General features: G+C 39.4%; 2 protein-coding genes across 2 annotated transcripts; one reads left to right on the forward strand and one right to left on the reverse strand.

Moving 5' to 3' along the window:
- Positions 1-6: 6 nt before the first annotated feature.
- On the forward strand, positions 7-17,707 carry rad9b (RAD9 checkpoint clamp component B). The gene is made up of 11 exons (XM_030143421.1): positions 7-43; positions 265-335; positions 1,666-1,803; positions 2,683-2,791; positions 2,975-3,074; positions 3,432-3,538; positions 4,261-4,367; positions 5,800-5,864; positions 6,684-6,809; positions 13,078-13,288; positions 16,677-17,707. The coding sequence occupies exons 1-11, from the start codon at positions 10-12 to the stop codon at positions 16,812-16,814; spliced, it is 1,206 nt and encodes a 401-aa protein (XP_029999281.1). The 5' UTR covers positions 7-9; the 3' UTR covers positions 16,815-17,707.
- pptc7a (protein phosphatase targeting COQ7 a) lies at positions 17,424-27,601 on the reverse strand. The gene is made up of 6 exons (XM_030143417.1): positions 27,023-27,601; positions 24,869-25,048; positions 23,199-23,397; positions 21,399-21,522; positions 21,180-21,309; positions 17,424-20,635 (listed from the first exon to the last, which is right to left on the reverse strand). The coding sequence occupies exons 1-6, from the start codon at positions 27,222-27,224 to the stop codon at positions 20,577-20,579; spliced, it is 894 nt and encodes a 297-aa protein (XP_029999277.1). The 5' UTR covers positions 27,225-27,601; the 3' UTR covers positions 17,424-20,576.
- Between the last annotated feature and the right edge of the window lie 179 nt (positions 27,602-27,780).

Here is a 27,780-nt window from a genome sequence, read left to right on the forward strand (position 1 = left end):
TCAGCAAACATGAACTGTGTACTCGAAGGAAACTGTGTAAAAGGTAATGTGAAAGATATATATACACATAAATTTATATGTTTTATTTGTTGTAGTAACATTTAATGTTTATTGCTCTTATACCTGAACTACAGTAGCTGGATTGTTTTAAGTCTTGAAATCTCCAATTTATGGTTAAGTCTACATGCTAGCGACCAAGTCCAGTTAGCTAACGCAAGTTAATGCTAAGGCTAAATTATGCCTATTGTTCGCCTTGTATTGCAGTGCTTGGAAAGGCTATCCAGGCACTTTCACGGATTGGAGATGAACTATGGTTTGATCCTTTGAGTAAAGGGGTGAGAAGCACAAAAACACAAATACATATTTTGTGTGAGTGTGATGTTGACATTACCTGACAGATACACAGTCTATATGAATATTGTTTTCCTTTTTTCACTTTTTTAAGGCCAAAGAATTGCTGTTATTTTATTCACTCACTCCAGTTATGGCTTATCAGACTGAAAACAACAAAAAACAAAAGAAAACAAGTGAAAACACATCCCTAAGAAACACTAATAGACACACATCACAATGTAGCCTAAGTACTAAACATTAACTCACAGGATTGGGATTGAAACAGTGGCAAATTAGATCTCTAAAAATGTTACTACGGTATGTGTTATTAAAAAGTCCTGACCATCCCATAATTAAAAACCTGATGTTAAATAACAGCTGTTCATTATATGATACCACAGGGTTTTAACTCTATAGAAAACAAATAGTCATGTCCATCAAATTTGATGCCACAAAAATAGAACAAACTATTATCTAACAAGTTTTGAAATCTGAATTTCTGTCTTTTGTATTTGACTTGAATTTTTGAATGTATGTTATTACACTGCTTTCATGGCACTGATTTTTTTGTTGTAAATAAAAAAAAATATAGGTGCAGTGGGGAGGCTTTAAATGATAGTTTCTTGCAGGATTCAAAAAAGATTACCACACAGATCACCTTCTAATAAATGTCGCTGTTGGTTTATGACAATAATTTATAATAAGGAGGTAATTAGTAAATCTGCATCTGCATCACCAGAATTTGGTAAATGTAATTTTCATGAATCATACACTTACTCAGACTCCCAGAGAAAGGCACCCAGTAAAAGGATTGATCCTGTTGATTCCATGATGCACATGATGTGAATGCTTCCACCCACTGTCACACTTTGAGCCAGGAAAAACTGGTACCAGTGTAAAAAAAGAAGCCTCTAGCTACATGACTCACTTGAGGCACGTTACAAGAACAAACATAGGCTTCAGTATTATATCTCTGCTGTGAGTGTGGACCAGTGATATCTGAGAACAAAAAATATTGATGATTAACAGTCCTATCCTTATGAATTTGTCATTAGGAGGTGATTTTAGGGGGTACATTTAATAAATCATAAGTAAAATTATTTCATAGCACCTGTTTGTACCTAGGTTTAGCTGTCAGGCCCTATATCCAAGCACAGCACGCATAATTAAAATGACACTTGTATAAATAATTACACAAGAAAATGTGAAAAGCCTGAGTTTACTCCAGCACGTGTATGTGTACTATGTAGATATAAGGCTACTTTCACCACTTTACTCCAGACTAACCATGTCTTAACTAAGTAAATCTGTGTGTCTCTGTGTTTCTAAAAGCTGGCGTTGAGATCAGTGAACTCTGCTCATTCTGCCTACGCCTGCTTCCTCTTTTCACCACTGTTCTTCCAGCGCTACATCTTGAGTTCAGGATCAGAGCATGGAGGTGAAGCCATTAAATGCAAACTGATCATGAAGGTAAAACCTATCATTTACATCGGTTCATGACATTAGTACTCAAAATTACTCATACAGTCATTTATAAGAATCTATATCTCTGAAAGGAATTTAGAGATCACTGGTTTTCATACTCATATGTATTTAAAGGGGTCATATGTAGTATTGATGTTCCTAACTATTAACCGCAGCGGGAAGTTGTAAACCAGAACACCCTCATGGCTAACGAAACCGCCAACATTAACACTACGCCTCCACAGACTGTATCACTCACTGAATAACGTGTGAAGCTCATTTTTCACACATCTGTGTTATGGTATCATCAAGTCCTCTCCTTTAAATTAAAACTGGGAGGTCAGAACAACACTGCTGTGATTGTAACATGCTACATCAGCTGTAGTTTACATTAGAGGTCGTTTAGCTCTTTTAATAGACAGAAAACAGCTACAGTAAAACCCCAAATCACCTGTTTTCTGTAGATTTTCTGTCGTCAATGTCCTCATTAAAGATCTGTTTGGAATCGTCCAAGCAAGGTCGGAAGTGCTGACCTTGGATCTAAAAATGGCAGAAGCATCAAGTTTTAACTTAAGAGGAAGAAATTAGTCAAATGTCTCTGTCATGCTCTCCACCAGTCTATCATACACCATTTGGCTGTTTTCTGGAGGAAAAAAAATTCAGGCATTTTCAAACATCCACCTTCCTCTTAATCACATTCACACATTTTCAACAGGGTTCAGATCCGGAAATATGATGGAAATATTTGTCTCTTAATTTTTCCAGAGCTGTAGCAGGCAGTAATGATTGTAGATAAATAAAACAGAATCAAAGAGGGCACAAAAATAAAGACATGTTTTATTAACTTATTTTTCCATCTTTATTCTCTCTGTGTGTTGTTCAAAGTCTGTGCTTCCACTTTTTCGGTGTTTGACTTCCATTGAGCGAAATGTGGAAATGTGTCAGATTTCAATCAGCGATGATCGAGTTAAAATCCAGTTTTCATGCAGACATGGTAGGAAACAGTGTCTTCTTGTAAGGGGTTCTGAATATCCAGAATCCCTTCCTTTAAGTCTTCAGTTTTTTCTGTCATTTCCAAGCTGACCTCCATTTAAACCACACTGCAGATGTGTTACTACATATTGTCGGCACTTGGTGGCAGTGTGCTCCAAATATCCTGTCTCCGTCTTTTTAATAGGCATCATTAAAACCCACAACCTACGCTTCCAGGATAGTGAACCTCTGCAGGCGGTGTTTGCCTCACACCTCTGTCCCAACGTACTGAAAGCTCCAGCCAGGTTAGCAAGTTGAAACACATACTTCTAAATACAAAGACATCACATGTAAGTTCAGCAGCAAAATCCTATGATTGAATGTAACCTTTTAGGAGTCAACAATATCTTCATTTTTGAAGAAAAATCCATCTTTGACGTGTTTTTTATTTTATGGAAAAAGACTAAATGCTGCAACTGATTCACTCTGTTGAATACCACATCAGTGTAATTTAATTTAATCAACTACTTTTGACATAATCATCAATTGTAAATCAGAGAAGCTTGAAATTAAAAACCCACCCTAATTTTTTCCAAACCGCGTAATTAAACAATTGCTCTGCAGGAGTTTCCATTAGTTTTGCTTTGTTCCTCCCTCTGTAGGCTTCTGGGTGATATGGTGACACATTTTCCAGTGTATCAGGAGGAAATTACTCTGTCCATAAGTCCTCAGAGACTCAGTCTGAGAAATTACTGTGAGGGAGGAAAAGGTAGGGAGAGACAGAGGAAGTATTCAGATCCTTTACTTTGCTAAAAGTACTAAAATGTGTGTAAATATTATCAGCAAAATGTACTTAAAGTGCTTTATATGCAGACAGATCAGGCGTCACTAAGTGTTTTATTATTACATGATTCATATGACTGTAGTAAATGCACATGTCGCATTGTACGCTGATGACTGACCTCATCCGAACTTTATATACTGTTGGTTAGAGGAGAGGGTCGGCTTTTACAGAGCCCAGAAAAATAGGCCTCTTTTTAGTTTATGACAATGAATTTTCCAGCTAATCCAAGAGGGTTTTTAAAGAGTTTGTTTGGCTTAAGAAGTGAGGAATTATGAAACACTTAATCCTTCACATTTTCACAAACATACAAAGTAAACATATATAGAAATGGAGATGCTGTCAGACAAATGTAGTGGAATAAAAAAAAATATTTGCCTTTGAGATGTAGTGAAGTAGAAGTATAAAGTAAAAAATGTAAATACTCAAGTACTAAGTAGAATGTTGTAATTATAAGTACTTGGTTACATTCCAACATCCACAGTATGATAGTGACAACACAACTTAGAAGAGTTACAGATATTTTAACCAATTTTATTAAACTTATTATGCTGCTTCTGCAAATATTTTAAGATTGACTTGTGTTACATATGAGTAAACAAAAAAATGTTGTGTTTGCACTGTTTGACTTGGATGTGCTTCTGTGGAAGATCACATGAAGTTGATGTACACAGAGATGTCCTTACACCCAGACGAGTTCGACTACTTTCAGGTCGGAGTGGAGTCGGACATAACCTTCTGTCTGAAGGAGCTGAGGGTAACTGGTTTATTTTTGGAGATTCCTTTTATCCTGTCACATGAGAATATTAATGTGTGTATATTCTTGTGTAGTATGTGCATGCGACTGGTTCACGAGGGGCATTTCATGTTTAAGGGGTCGTATTTCTAAGCGTTCCAAATCCTTTCCGTATCATTTTCATGTGAACTTTCCCCTCTGCTGTTACTCATCTTTATAGCAAAGACAGTATGTCCTGGCTGCCTCATATCACACCACTGCACTATAAAATGTTACAAGATGCTGAAATTATAGGGTGCACATTACATGGTTTGCTACATAATCAGTATCATTCAAGCCAAAAGAGGAATCTGTTTTTCAAAGATACAGGCTGGTCAAAGTCAAGATGGTTTTATATATAATTTAAGTAACTAAAACATCTGATCTTAGAGGACTTGTAATGTGATTTCTAGTTTAGCGTGCTCAGTAATCCACTGTGGTTTGTTGTGGCGTATGAAGAACACAACGCTAATTAAAAAGCTTCTCTTCTTCCTTCCTGGTCCTCGTTCTTTGCTTCAAAAACAGACGCAAAAGAACTTGGTTAGCCATTTGGAAATTCGGATGAAGTCTCTCTGTTAGTCCAGTTAATAAGACGTGACCTGATTAAACGCCCACAACTCCCTAATGTCCCTAATGCCTTGGAATGTGTCTGGGACACCCCGCTGTGAGGCTCCTCATTAGCCAACCTGGTCACCCTGCTCCTGCTGGTTCCTCCTGGATTGGACAGATTATGTGGCAGGGTTTAGGTTTTGGATGGCCTCAGTTTGCGTGATGATTGAGGGTTTCTTTCACTTGATTACTGCAAAGCTGACACGACATTACTATCAGAAATAGAGCCTGACCAAATAGAAAAAATACAAATACTAGAAAAGCTCTTGGAGAGTGCAGACCTCTGCCAAGGCAGATCAGCCCCCCCCCCCAAACACCACCAAAATTTAATTGTTTGTTCCTTGTGCCAGTATCAACATTTCCTGAAAATTTCCTGACAATCCCTCCATAAGTTTTTGAGTTTTCTTGCTAACAGACAAACAAACAAACAAAAAACAAACAAACAGACAAACCCCGATGAAAAAATAACCTTCGCCGTTACACTTGGCAGAGGTAACAAGAAAACAAAATACGCATCTTTTCCAAATTTTCATAGTTGCCAGTATCAGCAAATATCTATGCCATTCCTAGTACATCATGTATTGCAGCATTCCCTTTGAAATTTCATTTTTTCTGGGGTTTATGTCTGTGGACCTCAGTTATGTTTAAAGTTTTGCTCATTATATTATTACTACAGATAACATTAAAGCTACAGTGCTTATACATATGTTAGCAGGGGTGATACTCTCTTCTTTGTACTGTACATATAAGTTTATATAATGCCATAGTGGAAAAAAAAAGTTCAGATTTTTCTTTACTTTTGCAGGGTTTACTGTCTTTTGCAGAATCACTTTGTCTACCAGTATCGGTCCACTTTGATGCAGCAGGAAAGTAAGTTTGAAGAGCTTCGGTGTTGTTTATATCTCAGGTTACTAAGACCAACATTGTCTTTCGCCAGTGGACCACTTGAATGAAAACCAGTGAAAGTGAATTAAAATACTTTACTATCATCATTTTGTGAAATACATGTATGTTCATGTATTGCCTTTGCATATGCAGAGATGTAGTAAAAAGAGTAGATTTTCAAAACATCCTTTGTATTATATGCTCGAGCAGGGTGAGCAGTATGGGCATAAATGTTCATAAATATTATATCGTTCCAGTTTAAAGGTTCATTGTTGGTCCTCAATGAAAGTTGAAGAAACCACACACTTGCCTGTGACTTTGGAATTGCTTTATTGTTTTATTGTCATTTGACAGCACAGTACAATGTACAGTACACTTTAAACTCTGCTTTATGACACTTGAGGTATAAAATGCAAAACTTTCTCAAGATATCCACGTGTAACAGTATAAGTACAATAACAAAACATGGAAACATTGTGTAAGTATTTTAGCTGAATGTAAACAAAATAAACCTCAAAGACAATAAAATGTTGAGGTAATAGTCTTTACCCACAATGACAATTACATTATATAAGTAATTAATAATCACAGTCATTTTATCGCTCAGTACCACATCATATAACATCAAAACAGGACAAGACATGAAAATATCTTCAAAACTACATTAAAAGGATTGACAGGTCAGGTTGTGAAATTAAACAGACAGTGATGTGTGCTGAGGTAGTGATTTAAAAGGACATAATAAACAATTACATCTCTATTCTTTTTAGTTATCTTTAAGTGTGTTGTTAATGTTGTTTGTAGACCTGTGTGCTTTTCGGTAGAAGACTTGGTCCTGGAGGCGACTGTGGTGTTGGCGACTCTGATCGACTCTGACAGCAGCAACCCCACCTCTCAGCCCACTGAGACCCCCGTCCCCACTGCCACCAGGTACAAAACTAACACTGTGCACAGTTACAGGGTTTGTTTTCTTTTTGTTTAGACCAGGAAGTGTATTTGTCATAACTGGAGTCTCAGCAGGTTTCTCAGATCTACAGTGACAGCGCATTAGAGGGTATAATTAAATCTTCCCACAGGGCTCTACCTGAGCTTCCCTCTTGGCCTTCAGTCAAGATACTTTGCCCTCATTGGCTGTTTTTAGCTTTCCAAGACGGTGTAATGTTACAGCAACCGGCCTTGTGTCTGTAACAGAGATAAATAGGGCAAGTGGAGGACATGTAGGGTTAGAGTTGAAGGCTGTCTTACTGACTGGATGTAATCCCCGTGTCTCTGCTGGAACGGTCTGCTCCGCTGCTTGGCTCTTTCACTGTCATATCGGTTTCTCTGCTGTGGATTCTGTCACAGCAACACTTCTGACTGATCTGACAAAATTTCACACCATAATATAAGTTATTTCATTGTACAAATAATTACATATAGCTCAATGTTTGTAAATGTAATGAATATTTGTTTTTAATATAACTACATGGAAGGTATATTTTTTTATTACCCAAGAATTGAAAAGTGCTCATATTTCATGAAGTTTCTCCTTTTTAAAAAGAAAAATTCTCTTTTTATTTTAAAAAGCAATATAGACACTCTTGTATCAGTTTCAGCAAAAGCTTTTACAAGATATTTTTCCAGTGTTTTTACATTTTAATAACATTCACGTAACAAAACTATGAGGGAGGGATGGCTTATTGTCCAGGCTGTACCTCAAAAGGAAAATAATAAATAAATGAGAAATGAACATACATCCAGGTAAAAAAAAAAATTATAGGTACACTCAAATGAATTCAGATCGCTCTGGTTTTACATAATCAGTCCATTTAGACCAAATCTTGTAAACTTTTTCTTTTTGCACTTTTCCATGATGTAAATCTCACATCCAATGTCCAATCATTCATTATGGTGGTGGGGGTTCTACCTTTAACCATTTGGTTGCAATGCGGTTTTTTTAAGTTTCTCCTTTTATTTGCAACCTTTATACACATTTTCAATTAAGCATAACACAACATCTGCTAAATATTATAATATGATACTAAGCTAAATAGAAAATATTTTTATATAATTGTTGAAAATAAAATAAATATATACTTAATGCGATTAAAAACACACGGTCCAAACGTGGTGTAATTTCCAGAAAATGATTTGCTCAGGTGCCTGTTTTGTATACCTTGCTCACAAGATGAATAACACAGTTAACAGCTGTATTTTTTTCATTCCTGACACGTGTGACGTCGGCGTTTGGACTAATCCCTTAATGTCAGACATTGAGTTGAATCACTTGTACAGAGTCACACTTGACTGGTAACTTGAGCTCTGGTCAATAGTCTATATAACGGCAGCAAAGAAAATGCCAAAATGTTTTTGTCAGCTCAAAATGCCATGACTTATGATACAACAGAGAGAACGTACCATTGGCATGTTACAAGCAAGTCTGAGCTGTGGTGGAGTTGCTCGTTGTCTGCGCTGTCGTCGTAGTACAATCAGTTGTCTGATTGATCGGATCTCTTAGGACAGGATCACGAGACTTAGTTCCACGCGGCGTAGCTGCATTACTTGTTTGGAAGTAAGAGGTGGACACACCTGATATTGAATGATGACACTTTCAGTTTCTGAGTACCTGTATTCAGTGACTGAATAAACGTGTTAAGTTGATTACAATTTGTCCAGAATTCATTCTCTAATGACCAATGCTTCCCTCTTTAATATGAAGGTAACCCCAGACCAATTAATTTTATATATCTCCAAAAATACATGTTATTCTGACCCGTGCATTTTTAATGGCGCTAAGTATACATTTCACACCTGTCTGTGTAGAATTTGCATGTTCTCCCATGTGTGTATGGGTTTTATCTGGTTACTCCTGCTTCTTCCCACCGTCCAAAGATGTGCACTTTAATACATTAATAGGTTAACTCTTCAGTCTCAATTGGCCATAGATGTGAATGTTAGAGTAAACGATTGTTTGTATGTGTCAGCCCTACAATGAACTGGCGACATGTCCAAAGTGTACTCCACCTTCACCCCCACCACCCTCATAAGAACTAAGCTGTTCAGAAAATGAACGAATGAACATGCCATATTTACATGATCAATATATTAACTGTGTCTAGGATGGTAAAATATGACCAAAATATAAATAATTTCCATTACAGATAAGGATACATTTCACGTCATTACGTGATGAATTGCTTGACTAAGAAAAGTTACTGTAATGGAACAAATCAGACAGTATTAATGTGTTTAACATTAAAAGGTCAACAGAAAACACATTTGGACTACAGTTGCAAGCAATATAAAGTCATTGTTTGGGTGGTAGTGGAGTCTGAGTCTAGAAGGGTCTGGTCTGTGGTGTAGTTTACAAGATCCAGTTTTCTGGTCTGTGTCAGTCCTTGCTTACCCAAACCATGTCCATGTTACATAATTAGCCCTTTTTTTAGGCACAATCTCCTCAGTTTGTCATGGCTCATTTAGTTTAGTAGGATCCTCGTTAGTTACAGTATTGCAGCCATTCTTCCAGGGGTCCATTGGCTTCTTTCTCACACTTACCCCAGTCTATGGTCAGTCTCCCCCATGTTTATTTTTGCTGCTTTCATGCCAGTTTCCTGTAAAACAATAGAAAATATCGTCTAAATCACCAAATATAGTGTGCTAAAGAGTGATTTTTATCCCAATGAAAGAGATATCTAATAGGAAAACAATAGACGTTTCATGCGGTGTATATTGTCACATTGCTCACCCATTGTCTCAGGCTCTTAAACATCTGGGTCATCTGTTTTGTGGCTTCCTTGCAGACACTGCTGTGAATCATCATTGACCTGAGGAGCAGACAGTTTTCACTACTCACGAATTAAACCAAAACTGCTCCTCATAAAGGATACATTAACATTATTTGTGAATTAGTCTGATTACAAAGTTGAGCATACTATGTCCATTAAAATAGTTTTGGATGCTGTCCCTCCTCTCTGATGACCCTGATGTGAACTCGTCCTAAAGTAATTTCAGTGAGATGGGAACATAATCCAGAGTCTTCGGTGTAAAAGTGCACTCTGCAGTTCAGCCAAAGCTGCCGTGAGATTACTGATTTAGAGACATAAAATCATGGTGTCACAGTTTTCTCTGTTTCTTTTGACCTCAGAACACTCATAAACACAGTCTGTTTCAACTTTTATTTGACCAGATAAAACCCATTGAGATCACGATCTTTTTCACAAGGGTGACCTGGCCAAGAGGTCAGCAGCACATTTCCTAATAACAGTTACCAGGAAGTGACAGTATAGATTAAAACATACATTTTAGAGGCGCAATAGTGTTTTCAACAAGAAGTGCAGGAGCTAAAACACAACAGCAAACAATAATTTAAAAACACAGGCACTGTCCAATGGCATCACACGGTCTGTCCTTCAGGATAGAACAGAAGGCTTTAAGTGGAATAACTTCAGAGAGTTTCAGTTTAGTCTGTAGAGTATTCCATGCGGAGGGGGCAGCAAAGCTGAAAACTCTTTTTCCAACTTCAGTCCTTACCTGAGGAACAGATAAAACAGGTGTAGCGCAACAATGCAAGGCATAGCAGCTGCTTGTCTTTGTCATGACAGAGAGAATGAACAGACTCAAACATACAGTGCTGAAGGAGTAAAGCGATTTATTAACAGAAAGTAAACCTTAACATGAATAACAAGAGAAACCTGTGGGTGAAAGTAGTCAGAGTCCACAGCATGACAGGAAGATGTATGATGTTCAGAGAGTCCAAGAGAGTTTATGGATGGCTGTGGTGAGCAGAGGAAGCAGAATGTTCCAGCACTGCACCTGAGCGGAGGAGCTGCTTAAATAGGCTCCTAATAGAGATCTGACTCAGGTGGAGCTAGCAGGTGAAGACAATAGTTTGAGGGAGTGGTCTGTGGCAACACAGGAATGCACCATGACAGTTTTCTGCAATAAAGTGCACAAATAAGGAGGAAACAAGTTTAAAAGAGCCTTATAAATTAGGGTCAGCCACTGTGCATATCTGTGTGCACTCAGAGAAGGCAAGTTTGATTTCATATGTAATTCACAGTGGTGGGTGAGACAACTGCTGCCAGTGACAAATCTCAAACAGTGTCCAAGGACTGGAGACATTTGGATGACGAAACAGTCTGGAGAAAGGCCTTTATATTTTTGTTTCATCCTTCAGTATGCTGTTCCTTCAGAGATACACACCTGTGTTTTTATTCATATGCAAACCTCTCATGTCATTTTGTAATTGACTCTTTCTGGGTGATTTGAAGCGTGCTGTGGTACTGTGTTCTTTTGTCGTCTACTGCTGTGTGCCCATTAAAGCACAAACCACTAATGGCTGTCTGGAGGTTTTTAGACCCAGCTTGTTGTTCTCTTTACTTCTTCCTGTAATTCTGCTCTGTATACTCCCTCCGGTTCTGTCCTGAGGGCTATGACGTACAGCACAGTTACATGCACACAGTTGTGTTGTTGTCGCTCACACTGTACTTTAGGGAACTTGTAGTCACACGTTGTTCATGAATGTCTGGTGAATACGTAATGAAGCTAATGTTTTTGTCACATCTTTTAATTGGCTCCACAACATATTGTTAGCCTCATAGTGTAATTGCCTAAGTCATACACTATATGGACAAAAGTACTGGGACATGTTGAATTCAGGTGTTTCTTTTCTAACAGGGGTCTGGGATACAAAAAAATAATAACAAATGTCATAATATAGTTTTCTATTGTGGTAAATATCACATTGATAATTAATATTGATGTTTTCATCTCAAATCGGCATGAACAGGACATGTTACAGCTGTAGCCATGATGTGTTCCTATATTATTGTCCTTGTAGTTTATAAACATCGATATTTTCTCCTTAAGTTTGATGGGAGATATTTCTTCCTAAATGAGATGTAAAGAAAGTAGATGGTTAGTTGTGGTAGAAAATTATTATTTACAGTCAGAACATGAAAAATATTCTAGAAATTTAGAGGTAGAACATTTATAATCATGGTCATGGATGAAAAAAAACCCAAAATCAATGTTGAGAGAAATTAAGTAAAAACTGTCTCTGAAACATTTTGGAAGCAAAGATAACAATTTAAACCAAACTAACCAATGAAATACAATGATATTTATCCCAGTATAAAACTATATTATGACATTTGTCATTGTTTTGTATCCCAGACTCCTGTTAGAAAAGAAACACCTGAATTCACCGTGTCCTAATCCTTTTGTCCATGTAGTGTATGACTTAGCCAATTATACCATACCATACCAACTTTATTTATAAAGCACTTTAAGAACTTTACAGCTGGCCAAAGTGCCATACACCAAACATAAAACAAGGGATTAAATAAGTGAATAAAACTAGTGATAACACAGGGTGTTAAGCGGGCTTAGAACAACAAAATACAACCATCATAAAGACAAAGACAAATTAAAATCTGTTAAAAACAGCATTAAAAACAAAAAAAACAGACATGTCACTCACTGATTAAAAGCTAATGAGAAAAAGTGCGTTTGTGCAATTATGCTGTGACTCTAACGATAGGGTAATTGTTACATAAGTATAAAAGAGATTGTATGCTTTCATGTGTTAGAGCATGTATGTAAAACATATGTACTGACTTTAAACACTTCTTATATAGTAGATTTAACACAGATTCTGCAACAAATATAGATTAAAATGTATATTAGAGCTAATTAGATAAGAAGCTACTTTGTCACTGCAGACAATAAACAGTACTATATACTCCAAAAAAGAGTCCAGTATAATCAGGTATAGATGCAAAAAAAAAAAAAAAGCATAGGCATCGTGTCATAATGCGTTGGTATGTAAGAACATAAAGGAGAAGATATAAATGTATTTAAACTGCAGAACAGGTTAAAAGAGATATTCTGTGTTTCAGTAATGTAGTTGTTAGTGGGGCGTGAAATTCCCTCTCTGGCCTTTCTGTAGCCCTGCCGTGACTTTGGCCTCATGTTTTCCCCTTGTGTAGCATGAGCACCATCTTTCCTCTGTCGTGAGCTTCATCAGTATGACCACCATTTCCAGTGAGATGTGCTGGGACTTTATTACATGGTCTAGACAGGAACTTAAGTGGTCAATACACTCTGCACACACTGTAATAATCAGTTTTGGTACTTTTTTATCTTCCAGTTCCTGATCCAAGTGATAAATTGAAAACATAGAACTTGTGATTTAAGAGTTGTATGGTTGTGTTCTCAGGTGTGCAGAGGCCTCCGCGCCTCCTGTCGGTTCTTGTGAGCCTGACATCATTCTACGTGAGGATATTCCTGAGGATCTGATCCCGTCGAGTCAGGGCAGTCCCATAATGCACCCTGCTGCTCTGATGCAGCTTCAGACTGGACAACCTGATGGACAGGGGGTACTTGATGATGCTTGTGCCACTGCTGCTACGTCTCCTGCTTCTTCTATGGTAACGCAGATTTTAGATTCTACCTACATTTTTTGTTTTTTTATAGTTATTTTTGCTATTTTCTTGGGGTATTTCTTCTGTGTATATTCAGTGTTGTGCTGCTATGGGGACCTCGATTTCCCTGATCAATAAAGGATCAATACATTTCTATTCTATTCTATTCTATTCTATTCTATTCTATTCTATTCTATTCTATTCTTTTATTGTGCATATAAAGTGTGCAGCTCTCATTTGTGTTTACAGCATGCCAAAAATAACCACAAGGAGTCAAAACATTTAATTATATTTCTTTACAAAATTGCAGGTTCTTTTAGGGCTTGGTTTTAAACTTCTTACACACATTTTCCTTCTCTCCTAAGCTTAACAAACAAAATCTACAACAAAAAAAGTTCCCTCAGCAGAACAGGTTTTTCATTAAACATCAAGGCTACAGTAATCAGCCTAAATAGAGTTCATATTACTACAAAACATCCTTTTGTCTCCATGGACAGGACACTGTCTAGCTCCCTGTACCAGTTTCAGGACTGAATTTCTTTTTAGGTTTCTGAAATGCTGACATGCATTTCAACACTGACAAAGCCAGTTTATATTTTTTTTCAGCCAGTCTCTCTCTGCAGTGGGAAGATTCAGGCACTATCTGTCTAAAATATAAACATCGGTTCCATGCTTCAGGGCATGTACTAAAATGATGTAGTGGTAGTTCTTTTCCTTACAGGACATATCTTAATGAATATAATACCTCACCAGTACCTTAAAATACATTATATCTTCCTTTTGGTTTTATAGTCTCTGTGCCCTGAAGCTACCACATTTCACCGTCTTTGCAGTTTGGGTGTTACTGTGGAATGCCAAGTGCTTAAAGTGTTTTTCTTACACCTCACCTGGAAGTCTGCCCACACTGCCATAATGCATCACTGCATGAGATTTGTCTTAAAAAGATGATCAAAGTGCCACAGGATGTGAGGTGGAAATGTAGTTTGGTTTCACCATCCTGAATGTTATCTGTGAAACGTACTTTGCTGTATAATGAGGTGAATATCATCTTGTACTGACACTAATAAAACATCCAGGCTTGAATGCTGCCTTCATGTGCTATGGGAATTATGGTAAACTAGCGTGTTGACCTGTGGGAATCCATGGGTTCTAGAAGCAGTAGAGCTGATAAAATGGGAGCTAAACTTACTGGTGTAACACACACATTAAGAAAAAATATGATGGGCCTCATTTTGTTTTGTTTTGAAATCAAAAGTAACAGATAAGAATGCATTCATAGTTCCTTTATATATGTGTTTGAAAGGGTTTTACATCATTACTGTATGACTTCAGCACATTCGCATTACTTGATGACTAAGCTTACTGGTGTAACACACAGATTAGGAACAAATACAATGGCCCTCATTTTGTTTTGTATTGACATCCATGTGGACCATAGACTTTGACACGGGACTACACATGACGGTTTGTGAATATTATTGTTCCTGGTAGCACATGAAGGTAGCATAAGACTTTTACACAGGACTGAACATGACGGTTTATTGACAGTCACTGACATCTGCAGTGACTGTCAGGGGGGGGGGGGGGCCCTTAATGGGCTGGGTCTAACGGCAGAGTGGAACCAGGCTACAGTAAGAACCAGACTGACCTTGTTAGTCTGTGATCACAGCCGGACCTGGCTCTCATTCACAATAACTCTGATCAGTGATCCACTGAACTCCGGTCTGTCTGATCGGAGTCTACACAGAACGGTCTGTCACTGTGTTACAGTGGTGGACTACTTTGCCGGACCCGGTTCTCCCGTCATGTCTGGCCGGTTCCGTTGATCCGGATCCAGCCCCCTCCCAGTTTGCGGCTGTGAATGGACTTGTCCACAGGCCACCTGTAAGCCCATTATAATTTGAAAAACAACTAATAACTCCAAAAGTATTGGTCGTATCAGTAAGCTGTTTTTGCCTGTCTGATCCTTGACCCAAAATACATAAGTACACCAAAAGGCAAAGGCTAGATCTGTCAAGTTTTTCAGTTATAAAGCAGATACACATACATGCACGCACACAGAGGTCACTTGGCTTTTGTAATATAGATACTACTTATGAATTCAAAAATTGCATATGAATGCCCCCTCATGTTGTATTTTTCACAGGGTAACTGGGAAAAAATTTCGATACACGAGCTGCTGAGACGAAAATAATCTGAACTTTTCAACATGCCAGAGAGCAACGAGGGATTAATCATGAATGATAAACACTGCTTTTATTAATGTTCTGCTGCTGTTAGCTGATGATCTTGCACATTTATAATATGCACAGTTATACACAAAAAAAAGTGGAGTTTGCATGTTCTCCATGTGTGTTCTCTCCGGAACATCGGCTTTCAAAGACATGCATTAATAGGTTAATTGGTTAAAGGTGACCAGTTTTTCATCAAATCTATAAAACCTCAGTCATAGCCTAAGTATCACAAATCCGTAAGTCTTTCTGTGATTACTCACCTGAGTCTCTTGTATTACGGTGAACAATTTCGAAGTGCCATCCACCATAAACAAACCATGTGTTTACAAACAGAGCCGGGAGGCAACTCGGGCATCTTTGGAATTTTGTCTCGATGTGCATTGTGGGAAACGGAGGCTTGTACAGCCACCTGGCAGCAGCAGCTGCTACAGACACGACGTGGAAATGGCAGGAGCTCCCTTCCCTCTATGCATATTCCTCCAGCTGTTTCTGCGTTTCAGCATCGTGTTTGTTTCATCCACATATCATATGGTTGTGCTGCTGCTGCCAGGCGGCTGCGCGAACCTCCGTTTCCCACAGTGCATGTCGTGACAAAATTCCGAAGATGTCCGAGTGACCTACTGGCTGTTTGTAAACACATGGTTTGTTTATGGTGGATGGCACTTCAAAATTGTTCACCGTAATGCACGAGATTCAGGTGAGTAATCACAGAAAGACTTACAGATTCGTGATACTTAGGCTATGACTGGGGTTTTACAGATCTGATGAAAAATTGGTCGCAAAAGCCTCCCGCAGTTTAAGCTAAATTGCACATAGGTGTGAATGTGAGTGATGGGTTGTTTGTCTCTTATATATGTCAGTGTGCACGTGTCCCTGTGACCCTCTCGAGGATGAAGTTCAGAAGATGAATAAATGAATGAAAAAAAATGCTGTAGCAGATGAATTAACACGTCCAAAATGGTTTTACCCAAGTAGCAGGTCACGATAAATTGTGTCTGTCGTTTTTCATTTTGCCACAACAAAAGCACTTGAACACAACGCACTGGTAATTTTGAATTCACACGTGGAAAGGTTCATCTTTCCAATAGACCTTGATGGTGGCATAAGTAAAATACAGAGGTAACAGAAACATGACTAAAAGTATTGTTTCTCCTTTGTAGATCTGCTCCCTTCTGTTCAAGGCCCTGTCTTCACAGCAGGAAGAGGATGGTTGTGCTGCCACGCTGCCAGTCCTGGCATGTCACAGTGATGTGGAGGAGGATATGGAAGACGACTGCCCAAGAAGCCCCTCACACTAAGGAAAGAGCTGTTAAATACTATTTAGCTTGTTTTTTAGCCTTGGCTTTTTGATTCTGCAGTTACCAACATAGAGTGGCTGTTAAGATAATAACATAAATGAACTAATTTGTTTTTTGACATTTAAAAGTAGCTTTAAGGCTTTTATTTGTGGCTCAAAAGATTCACATGTATATTTTGTATTGATCTTCAAGTTGACATGACGTGTAAATTAATGTATTCATTGTTGTAATTTATTGAATAGTGATTTGTTTGGGAAATGTTCACATAAAAAACCAGAGTTGTGACTGTTAGTGGTCTGGTATAAGACATTACGTCAGATGCCACACCTGTCTGCTGATAATAACTTTTAGTATGCCTGATGTGTGAGGAATGTGGGAGTACACTCAGGTTGTACAAGGAGTTCTTTTGGCGGCATTTTGTGTTTATGGCTGACACAACAAAACTAAACAGCCTGAGTTCATTAGGGTGAAGTCAGGGCTTTGGAGTGTTAACTTCATGGGAAAATATTACAAGCAAAGACAGTAAAAGTCTGAAATGTATTGTTTTATCATTCAAGCAACGTTCAGATAAAAAAAAAAAAAAAAAAAAAAATCAAATACAGCATGATAATAAATACTATACTCTTTATTTAAATATTGTACAGATTTGAAAATGTTTTTACAGAACACAGATCTGCATCAAACTTTACACCCAAAATATAAAGACACGTGCTCTGGTTGTAACAAAGTTTGGTTGGAAGAGGAGGATGAAGTTGAAATGAGACATGGGAGAGCTTCAGGGCAGGTTAGGAATCAGGAACCACATAGCGAACAGTGGCTGTACCATCTGACAGGGAGAATTGCTTTGTAACATATTTAAGGCTGCTTAGATTGTCCTCAGTGCTATGATGCTTAAAAAAAAAAAAAAAAATCTCACATTTTGACCATTTGCCACATTGTGTAAATCTGCTCTTCTATGCCCTTTACCCCTGTTTCAAAGTGACACCCACCACTGCAGTCTCCATTGTGAACTTGTCAGATAAAGAAGGGAAACAGTCCATTCAATAGTGCAGATTGTAAACAGTTATCTGAAGAATCCACGGAGAGGATTTTCTAAGCGTGGGATGGCTTTATCACTATTCCTAAGCTCCTGACTGAGTGTTCAAGGTCAGCTTTCAGGAGGAAAAAGTGTTGAATGCAGGTGGAAAGAGTTCATGTTAAGACAGCAGGGCAAGACAGGAAAGCTGTGTTCAGTCTTATGGCTAACAGCTTCAGGCTTTGTGCTCAATACCCAGCACATAGTCTGAGGTTTAAGGAATCATGAACATGTTTGCCAGTATCAACGACATCTGATACAAGGCACATTATCACAACTTTACACAAAATACAAGTTTACCAAGTAAGCTTTTTCACTGTGGGTAAAAGATGTGATAAATGCAGAGTGCAAATCTGTAGTTATGTAAAAGAAACATATAATGACCATTTTTTCCACATTAAACATGCAGTGACTTGACTTGAATGAGCCACTGGTGTTATTACAGCAGGGTGAGGGAAAGGAGAAAAAGAAATGCAAATTGTGAACAGTTTCTAAAGCTACTCTGATGCAGTAATTAATCTACCAATGTCATTCAACAAGTTACAAAAATACATTTGGTCACCTGACCAACTTCCACTTTGTCGAGCTTTGTCAGATATGCTTTTTTAAGCTTTGTGCGTTTAAGGCTGTCAGAGCAATTCAGCCCAGTGGATACGGAGATGTCTGTAGCCTTCACATCCATGTCATAGACACCAATTACACAAATCCATAGACACACGGGCGAGCACATGAGAGCATTCATCACACTTATTCACACACACATCACATGGAATCGCAATCAGAGTTCAACATCAACAGCAGCTGTAAGATTAAAGGGAGGGCATCAGTTTGACACAATGGATATTTCAAGAGGCCTTTGAACTAGGAAACGCTCATCAACAGCCAAGTAACAAAATTTGTGCAAGACTTGAATTGCACTGATGTGGAAAAAGGCAGCTGCCTCTCTTCATCATGAAGTCATATTGGATTGACCTACCCAAAGAAACTTAACACCAAATATACAAACATCACAAATACAGAGCCGCCAACAGGTTACAGGGTTCCTCTGACCTTCTTTTGCATTCCCTTGCAGTACCTTCTCTACTAGCCTCAAAAAAATTTTGCACTCCATCTGATCAAAAAAGGAAGACTGAGCTCTACCAACAGATGCATTATGATAAAAGATAAATAACACCTCTGTTGAGGAGAATGTGTTACCACCTGTGGGGTTTTTGGTTTGTCTGTCAGCAGGATTACACAAAAACTACCCATTAAATTTTGGAGTTGATCAAGGAAAAGTAGCAGATGCTGAAAATGTTTACTTTTTGAGCATAGTCATTTAAGGTTATAATTGAATTACAGGACCCTGGTAAGGTGTACGCTATTGATTCCCCTTCTAGTTTCATGTGTTAGTTACAACTCTTGGTTCTGACCATAATGCACTCTCTACTATGACTGCTCATAGTATCACTGCAGCTCATGATAAGATGAGTGGCTGTGATTGCTGTACCTCTACTCCTTAAATGTTGCTGTCACTTTAAGTATGACTGCACTTTTGAGTTGTTACTACCATGGCAGTGACAGACCATTTTTAACACTTACTACATGCACTTTATGTGTGCACTAAATTGGTTGCAATGGCTGAACAATGTTGTAAAGCTACTCTTGGTGTCCTGAGGCATCACATCTGCCACATCTGATAAAAGCACAAGGGTTCAGATTCAGAACGTTCATTAGTGTGTGGCTGTAGGAAGCTTTTTGAGTTCATGTTAATAGATTGGGAGATGTAAACACAAACAGAAGCCACAGTACAGCTAAAACTAAAACAGTGTAGCTCAACCCACAGCCAGGCGTACTTGAGGCTGCAGAGAGCTGCACTCCTCTTGGTCTTAATGGATCAGTGGGAATGCAAAACAAATTTGCAAGGTAAACCAAAAGCCTTGGGAGGTAATGCAGAAGTTATTACCTAGAACACAAAGTAGTCCAGAAACCATCTGCCATTATTACCTTACAGGGGCTCTGTACACACACGCTACTTTTTTTTTTTTTTTTTGGCAAACATTTAACACAATATCCCAGAACAGAGCCTGCACCTACCACAGGTTCCACGCCCTTTAACACAGATTTTCTATCTATCACTGTTTCATTAGGACATCCGCTTACATTGCGCAGCCCATTCATTCAGCCCTAATGCTACCATTTCCTGCGCAGTTCCCTTCTTGACAGGACCGATAGTCTGTATTTTTCCATTCCGGCAGCCCAGCATGGAGCCACTTAAAGTCTCACACCTACCATCTAGCTACATCTGCCTCTTTGTCTGAATTTCAACCGCCTCCCTGCCCAAACCACCCATCAGACAAAGACAACTTATCCTCATCAGACAGGATCCTCACCTCCAATGTGCCCAATGAATGCTTATCCTGGGCAATGGGATTATCCGGTGCGCACTGGGACATTGCAAAGATGCCAACACTGCAGCCTGGCCAAGAGGATGTGTTGGGCCTTGAGTCCTATTTAGTCAGCCACTCTCTGATGTACACGATCACAGAGAAGTGGGCCTGTAGGAGTTTATTTCATTTAGGTGGGAGGGGGGATTATGGTCAACTGGGGGTTGAGGCAGAATAGAGCCAAGGATGCGAGGGAACGTCCCACATCAGTCCTTCATCCTGGCCAGCAGGAATCAAAGCAGTCCATCACTGTCATAGACTCTAGTCGGTGTATTCAGCCACTATAGACAGTAGCACTGTGATGTCGTCTGGCTTTCCTCCTGGAGAGAGAAAACAGTTTCCTATTAGTCCAAAAATACTCGCAGTTGAAATGGCTTGAAAGGGTTTCTGCAAGTTTCAACAAATGAAAAAAGATGTGGCGATAAGTTTCCATCGCTGAACCTAGGCAGCTTGTTAGCATGAAAGAGCCAAAAAAAAAACCCACATAAGATAAATTACATGGTCATTGAAAACCCTTTTTATCAATGAATTTATAGTTTTACTACTGTATGGTTCTGGACCCATATTAAATGAAAGTACCAATTTTAACTTCACCACCTATAGAATCGGCTCATTTCTGATTAATTACCACATATAACATCTCACATGACCTAGCTGCTGGTTCTGATCAATTCTGACCAGGCTGAACAGTTTGTATCAGTGGCACTGGTTCTACGTTAACTTCATTTCGTTGTTTTGTTCCTGTATGATAATGCGAATTCTTCCCAAAACACATTTAAGGGAAAAACTTGAATTGTAGGAACTTTTTTTAAAGAGCAACAGAACATAAGAAGCCCTTCCATTTGGTAGCTCAGAGATGCTTACCTCTTACATTCAGTCCATTGTCACAGGCAAACTGTGCAAAAGGCGACATGTAGTTCGGGTCATAAGCCAGAACGTGGGCCTGCTCTGCAATACTCCTAGCGGTCTGCTGGATGCTCTCATAGTTTGTATTCTGAAGGACAAAATGATACAAGGCATGAAGTTTGTTTCATTGCATATTCCTGTGCCTGGTCAGTCTCTTTGTGCTTTAATTCAACTTGCCTTGAGTTTCTTCAGCTCTTGCAGGATCATGTAGTCTGGCATGTTGTCAAATAGCCCGTCGGTGGCGGTAAGAATGATGTCACCAAGTTGGACATCAAAGGAAGAGCTGTCGGCTGCATCCGGGCTGTAGGAACAGGCATGGTAAGATGATAACACTGCACATGACGCAGGTGATTCAGGGTTCACTTTCATTATTCAGCAGTGACCTTATTTATTTGTCCTGTTTAAGCCTTTTCTGTCTCATCCCTACCTCTCGCTCTTTTACACCCCCGTACACAAAATCGGTCTGGTCTGACCTGACAGAATAATCTAGACCTCTAAATCAGCTTCTCTGCTCGAGGAAAAGCCACTGATTACAGCAGATTACTCTGAGATTACTCTGAGGTACTGACAGTGCCATGAGAACCATACTCAGTTGTATTTCAACTTGGCTTCTCATGACAGAAACTTAAAATCACATGAGGAGGATAAGATACCTCCATACATACGTACACTGGGTAGAAACCAAGTTAGTCTGCCAGTGTCAGGTTTACTTCTTGGAAGGTGTCTTTCCATTGCTGCTTGCCCCTTAGGCAGTCATGGATATTATTCATTACAATCTGTCTGGACTACATCAAGACACACAGAGCCAAAAACCCCCTGGAACAGCCTGTACTCTCTTCTGTGGTTTCAGTTTTGTCAGAACTGCAGGTCACAGTGACATCCAGGGATTCAGAAAATCTTTTTTGTTAAATACATCCCTTAAAGTAAAATAATAATTCCTGGTTGTCCTAGACTGTGCTTTAAATTGACTCATTAGGCACCGATATATACTTAAGTCTTCCCTGCAACAAGTCCAGAGACAGGCAAAATTACCATTGTGATATTGTCTCAGTGTTCATTTTTGACATCTTCACTGATATCAGCAACAGCAAGATACCCATGTTTGGCAGCATACTATTTTATTCCAGAAGTACCACTCTTTCCCTCTGCAAAAACAACATGATGCCAAGTACTTCTTGCGTATAGTCACAGGAGTACTTCAGCTGTGAACCTTGCACTCCTCTCAATTGGTTGCTATGTTTGTGTCCCAGGATTGAAAACTTAATCTGCTACCGCACTCAGTGTAAATCACTCAACTAAATCCTTCAACTAAATGCTTAAAATGCTTTTTTAAAAATGAAATTTAATTTTAACAACTATATTAAACCTATGGCAACTTCTCTAAAGTGATTTCATCCAAGTTTTGTCATGGCAAAATAAGAATTTAACAGGGTTTATCCATAGTTCATCTTCTCTCAGATTTAAAAAAAAACACTCTTAAGATATAAATATAATCTGCCTGGTCTCAGATTAAACAAGTGAGAAGGTGGCTGAGCCTGCTGTGGTAGGATTGGAGGGGGACTCATCAGTTTGCCCATCAGTCCACACAGACTTTGACCCGGGCAAGAGGGAAAACTTGGCAAACATCCAATGCCTGCCCTGTCGTCCACTGATGTCTACTGTTCCGCTGCTTGGCACATCACAGCAACGGGACGCGGCAGCACATGGCCCAGACACCCAGTTACACTACAGCTGAGCACAGCACAGTCGATACATTCACAAAACATTGACACATGTGAAACACAAGCACGACAAACTGTTCCGCAGTGCAATGAGAACACAGTGAGCTGCACGTGATTGGCACTGTTATCAGACTCTATTATGTCCACAACAAATCCACAGTCTTGTGTTATCAACTAATACACTGGCTTTTTGTGTTCTCCACAACAGAGCAGATGTGTGAGAAGCAGCAGGTGTACAAGGGACTTGCCATCTCACCTATCGCTCAGGACTGCCCCTTCAGCCTCTGGGGGGGCAATAGACAGCTGGAAGGGTGTGTTGAAGTAATGCTGCTGTTCATCGGACCGGTGAACCACCTCCCCTCCTCGAACAACCAGGAAACCAGAGTCTCCGAGGTTGGCTGTGTGCAGCTGGTGACTCTGCCGGTCCAACACCACAATGCAGGCGGTGCTGCTCCCTGAAATTAGACACACAAAAGGTACACGTCTTCAGTGTTAATGCAAATGTCGGACAGAAATTTAAAATGCAAATAATGAGAACAAAGGATGAAGTAGAAAGTCATAGAGTGAATGATCAGTGTCATTTTAAAATCAAACCTCGTGTTTTGCTTTGTTCCTGTGTACTATGTAGAACCATGTCGCAAGGTTTTACAGCTAACAAAACTAGCAACAAAAATATTTATTTTTCTACACTGAAATAATAATAAAAGATGATAGTTTCCAAAGACTCACAAACTAATTAAAAACTACAATGATCTATGCAACGCAAGCCAAAATGAAATGAAAATTAGTTTCTATAACACTTTGTCATAACAAGGATCTAAAATATGGCACACGGTGTACAATAATGTAACAGCTTTGCACACTATAGGGCGTTAAATAAACAATAGATTTGCACATCATACTTAATGTAATGCTTTTTCTCATACTACATTTCTTAAGTTTCTGTAAACCAAGGTTTCATTCATAATACTTAAACAACTAAAAACTAAACTAAAACTAATTGATTCATCTACATGAAAACTAAACTAAAACTACTTATGCAGTTGTAAACTAAATGAAAATCAAAAACTGGACTGAAAGCCAGGGTGAAAATGAAAAACCACTGAAAATTTCCAAACCCTGACAACTCTGCTGTGTCGGGTTAATGACACTAGTTTGAAAAAACACCAAGTTGACGTATAACAATCGGCATCAAGATTGTAAAAATTTTTGGAAGTCCACCACCTGGGAGATGAAGAGGAAACATGAGCTGCTGAAGCAGGCAAACAGCGCAGAGCCACACCCTACTAGTGATTCATCAGGCACACCAAAATATGCTCTGTGGGATCAACCTTCAAAACCCTCATGCAATGTGACTCACTCCCATTTATTGTCTGTTTTCTCTCCAGAAGTATAGTTACACACACTCAAGAACATTCTGTCTGCTGCGAAGGAACAGCACAATACAGTGTTGTTTCCCCCGCCACACATGTGATAACGGGGTGGAAAAGTACTGACACTGAGACACAGATCTGTTCCTAAAACATTTGTTTCCTTATCCTACATGTTTGTGCATGCTTCATTGATAGGAAGCAGAACGATGGAGAACAGGGAATCTGAAAGTGAAATTCACAAGGCAGGTCAGGAGTTGGGACATTCCCAGATTTTCTTAATGGGATCTGGCTGTTCTCTGACTCATGACGCAAAAATCTTCATCCAGCCTGCTGCTAAACAGAACAGACGGAAACAACCAACCAAACCCCGAGTAGTGTACTTTAATCCAAACCACAGACAAAATTTACACAGCAGGAACCGTACGCCTTTACACAGCATATAGTCAAGATGACTGCATGGGGTAAGACGTATTCCACACTGCATTGGGATATCTAGTGTTCATCATCAGTACAAATCTCTAGAGGCGTTAAGATGACGTGTGGCTTCACTCACCCAGTAGTGGCACTTTGTTCTGTAACAGCTCATAATAGCTGGTTGTGAGGACTCCAACAGGATTGCTGGGTACAAAGCGTCCTTCCTTCACCAGTCTCTCACACGTCTTCATCAGAGTTCCTGAAAACTGAGATGGGTCCACGCCATAGTCTCGCCAACCTCCTACTCCATCTGCCACACCTGAAACGGACAGATGGTGATCTAATGATGAATTCCAGTCTTGGATAGACCCATTGTTTTAGCACTGTAGATGAACTTAAGAACCTTTTCACATTTGAGCAAAAGGATTAAAAACAAGGTCATGAATACATACTTTTTGGCATTCCTCAGACTTGTTTAACAAGTAGGTAGAGAATTAGTTGAAATACTGTACTCCTGCAAGTTTAAGAAAAACAGCATATACTTTCACCAAAATGCAAACAGGAAATCAAGTCGTCAGGGTTTTCCCTGTTTAGATGCAGCCATTTTGGAGATAACTTAAGCCAAATTTAAGTCAAATCAATGTGGAGAGTATAAAAAGTATATGAAGCATATAAAGAGTGACTGTAATTTGTCACCAGTGGACCTCTTCAACAAGTTTGGTTTTTAAAGGTATTATTTACTATCTGCTCCAGGTTTCCAAATATATAGTAATCATAATCCAAAATGATATAATGATGCATATTTTTATTTATTGCAAAACCAATATTCTTGCAGTAGGAACCCCCCATTTGTACTCCTAAGTCTTCCACAAACTACGTCTTGAACTGTGAAATTTAATGCACACTTTCAATCGCATAACATTATATTTTTCTCAGGACCCCCAAATCCCATGACCACCCAACCATTGCACCTAAACACCCAGAAATCTCGGGTAAATTTCAATACATTAAAAAACATCAACATAACCTTTCATATATGCCAGATAAAGTTAATGGTACCAAATTTTAGGCAGTGTACTGATGCCGTGTTGTAGATCTAAGCTCCTGATCCATCACCTGCATGAAATCCTGAAAACTTTCATGATTGTTTTTGTAGAAGCATTTCTTCTTTGTAGGTTAATAAGACTGCTCATTCTCACAAGGGCAGCTCCAGGGTTTTCCTAGAAAGGAAACTTTACTCTCCTTAACTCTCAGGACACAAGCATCTGCTCCACTGACCATACAAGGCTGGCCCTGTGCGTCTCCTCATCCTGTGCCAGAACATCACAGGCCTGCTCAGAAACACACATGGCTTTGCAACTAATCAACCCCCCAAAATAACCCGATTGCATGAAATGATGCTATTATTTCCACTGTTTCTTGTGTGTTGTGTGCATTTGTACACACACACACACACACACACACACACACACACACACACACACACACACTTTCAGAAGGGCTGTTAGTTGATAGGGGCCCAGTTTCATAAAAATGCGTTGGACTTGTCTGTAGTCTTAGACTGGTTACACAGTTACTTTGACATAAGTAATGCAAATTAAGACAGTTTGACAGAAATAACGTCTGACTTCTTTGAAGCTTAAAACATTAATAACTTTGTTACCACAGTCAGTTCATCCAACCGGTGACACAATTCGTGGGTAGTCTGTGTTTTCGTACCACAGTGTAATGAGATATGACAATCTTCAACTGTCCTATCCAACTATCCAATGCATGACTGTGGCGTTGTTATAAATGACAGGCATCACTGTTTTTTCCAGACTTAAAAAATACCTGAGTTTCCCCACTAAGTCCTACTTAACACAGTCTACAGCTTAACAGCTTTGTGAAACAGATACACTTGGTATCTATCTGAAGTCTATTAGACCAAAGCCTCAGTCAGACTGACTTAATGAGGCTGACCATTGTGGTTTCTAGTCAATGTGATCAACTTCCAATAGAGCATATTTTAAAGTCTGTTTTCTTTTTTGTATTTCTTGGCACATTGAAGATGCAGAGGAATTAACCTCTGACACCATGCAAGAACCCAGCCGGTGCAGCGGACTCTGTATGACTGCATTGTTCTCGTAGGAACAATCAGTTCTCATTTTACAGGTTGCGATCCAGTTATTTCAGGTATTTCCGCCTTCATATAACAACGGGGTGATCCTTGACCTGCCTTTCAGGTCATGGCCAATGTTAGACTCAGTCTTGCTGCACTGCTTGGTTAATGTTTCCATCAGACAGTACTCACCCAAAACATCAGCAGATCTGTGTCGGGCTATGAAGCACGCGTCGTCCCCATAACACATCCCTTTCTTCAGGATGCCTTTGCGAAAATCCTTCCCGAAGCCACAGCTCGCCGTCACCAGGCTGTAGTCGCGGCTGTCTGTCTGAGAAAGTCCGCCGATGACAGCTCTGGCAACCAGTCTACCGTACGACAGCACGGACAACATCACCCACTCACCAGCTCCCAACTCACGAACCCGGCCAAGCTAGCAGCTCGGCTAGCTTAGCGTCGACGTAAACACACAATGTTGAGCTGCTAGCAAGACTGGAGATGGACTGAGCTAACCAGACACCGCCGCCGACAACAACAGCCTCCACGCACACATAGACAATGCGGTCCCCTGGTGTGAGAACAGGAGCCCGGCGGAGTTTATCCGAAACGAGGTGGTGGCTCACAGAAAACAGCCGCCTCTGCCACTCCAAAACAGCCGTAAGAGTTGTTTCCCCACAGCCATGGTGCCAGTTCTGCTGGTTAAGACACTACCGTGGACAGAATGTGGACCAGCTGCCCGGTGGCCTCGCGCTCTGCTCAGCTAGCGAGGTCTTGTGACTGCTATGACGTCAGACAACATTACGCAACTACATTTTCCAAATAAGGGCATATCGCTTTCAGCCAGTCTCAGAGCATTGGATAACTAACCGACCGCTTTGGTTTGCCACTATGTGAGACAGTAACCAGGTTATTTTTTTATGAGATTAGCGTATTATTTTTTTAATGTTCTA

The sequence above is a fragment of the Sphaeramia orbicularis genome, chromosome 9 (genome assembly GCF_902148855.1).
Source record: "Sphaeramia orbicularis chromosome 9, fSphaOr1.1, whole genome shotgun sequence".
Lineage (NCBI taxonomy): Eukaryota > Metazoa > Chordata > Actinopteri > Kurtiformes > Apogonidae > Sphaeramia > Sphaeramia orbicularis.

Bases quoted from the DNA above. Each gene is read 5' to 3' on its own strand.
- rad9b (XM_030143421.1), top strand. From the start codon at position 10: ATGAACTGTGTACTCGAAGGAAACTGTGTAAAAG. The intron at 5,865-6,683 runs GTAAGTTTGAAG...TGTTGTTTGTAG, and splicing joins CACTTTGATGCAGCAGGAAA to ACCTGTGTGCTTTTCGGTAG. The intron at 13,289-16,676 runs GTAACGCAGATT...TCTCCTTTGTAG, and splicing joins CGTCTCCTGCTTCTTCTATG to ATCTGCTCCCTTCTGTTCAA.
- pptc7a (XM_030143417.1), bottom strand. From the start codon at position 27,224: ATGTTGTCCGTGCTGTCGTACGGTAGACTGGTTGCCAGAGCTGTCATC. The intron at 23,398-24,868 runs GTGAGTGAAGCC...GTCTAATTTCAG, and splicing joins GAACAAAGTGCCACTACTGG to GGAGCAGCACCGCCTGCATT. The intron at 21,310-21,398 runs GCAAGTTGAATT...TTTGTCCTTCAG, and splicing joins AAGAGCTGAAGAAACTCAAG to AATACAAACTATGAGAGCAT.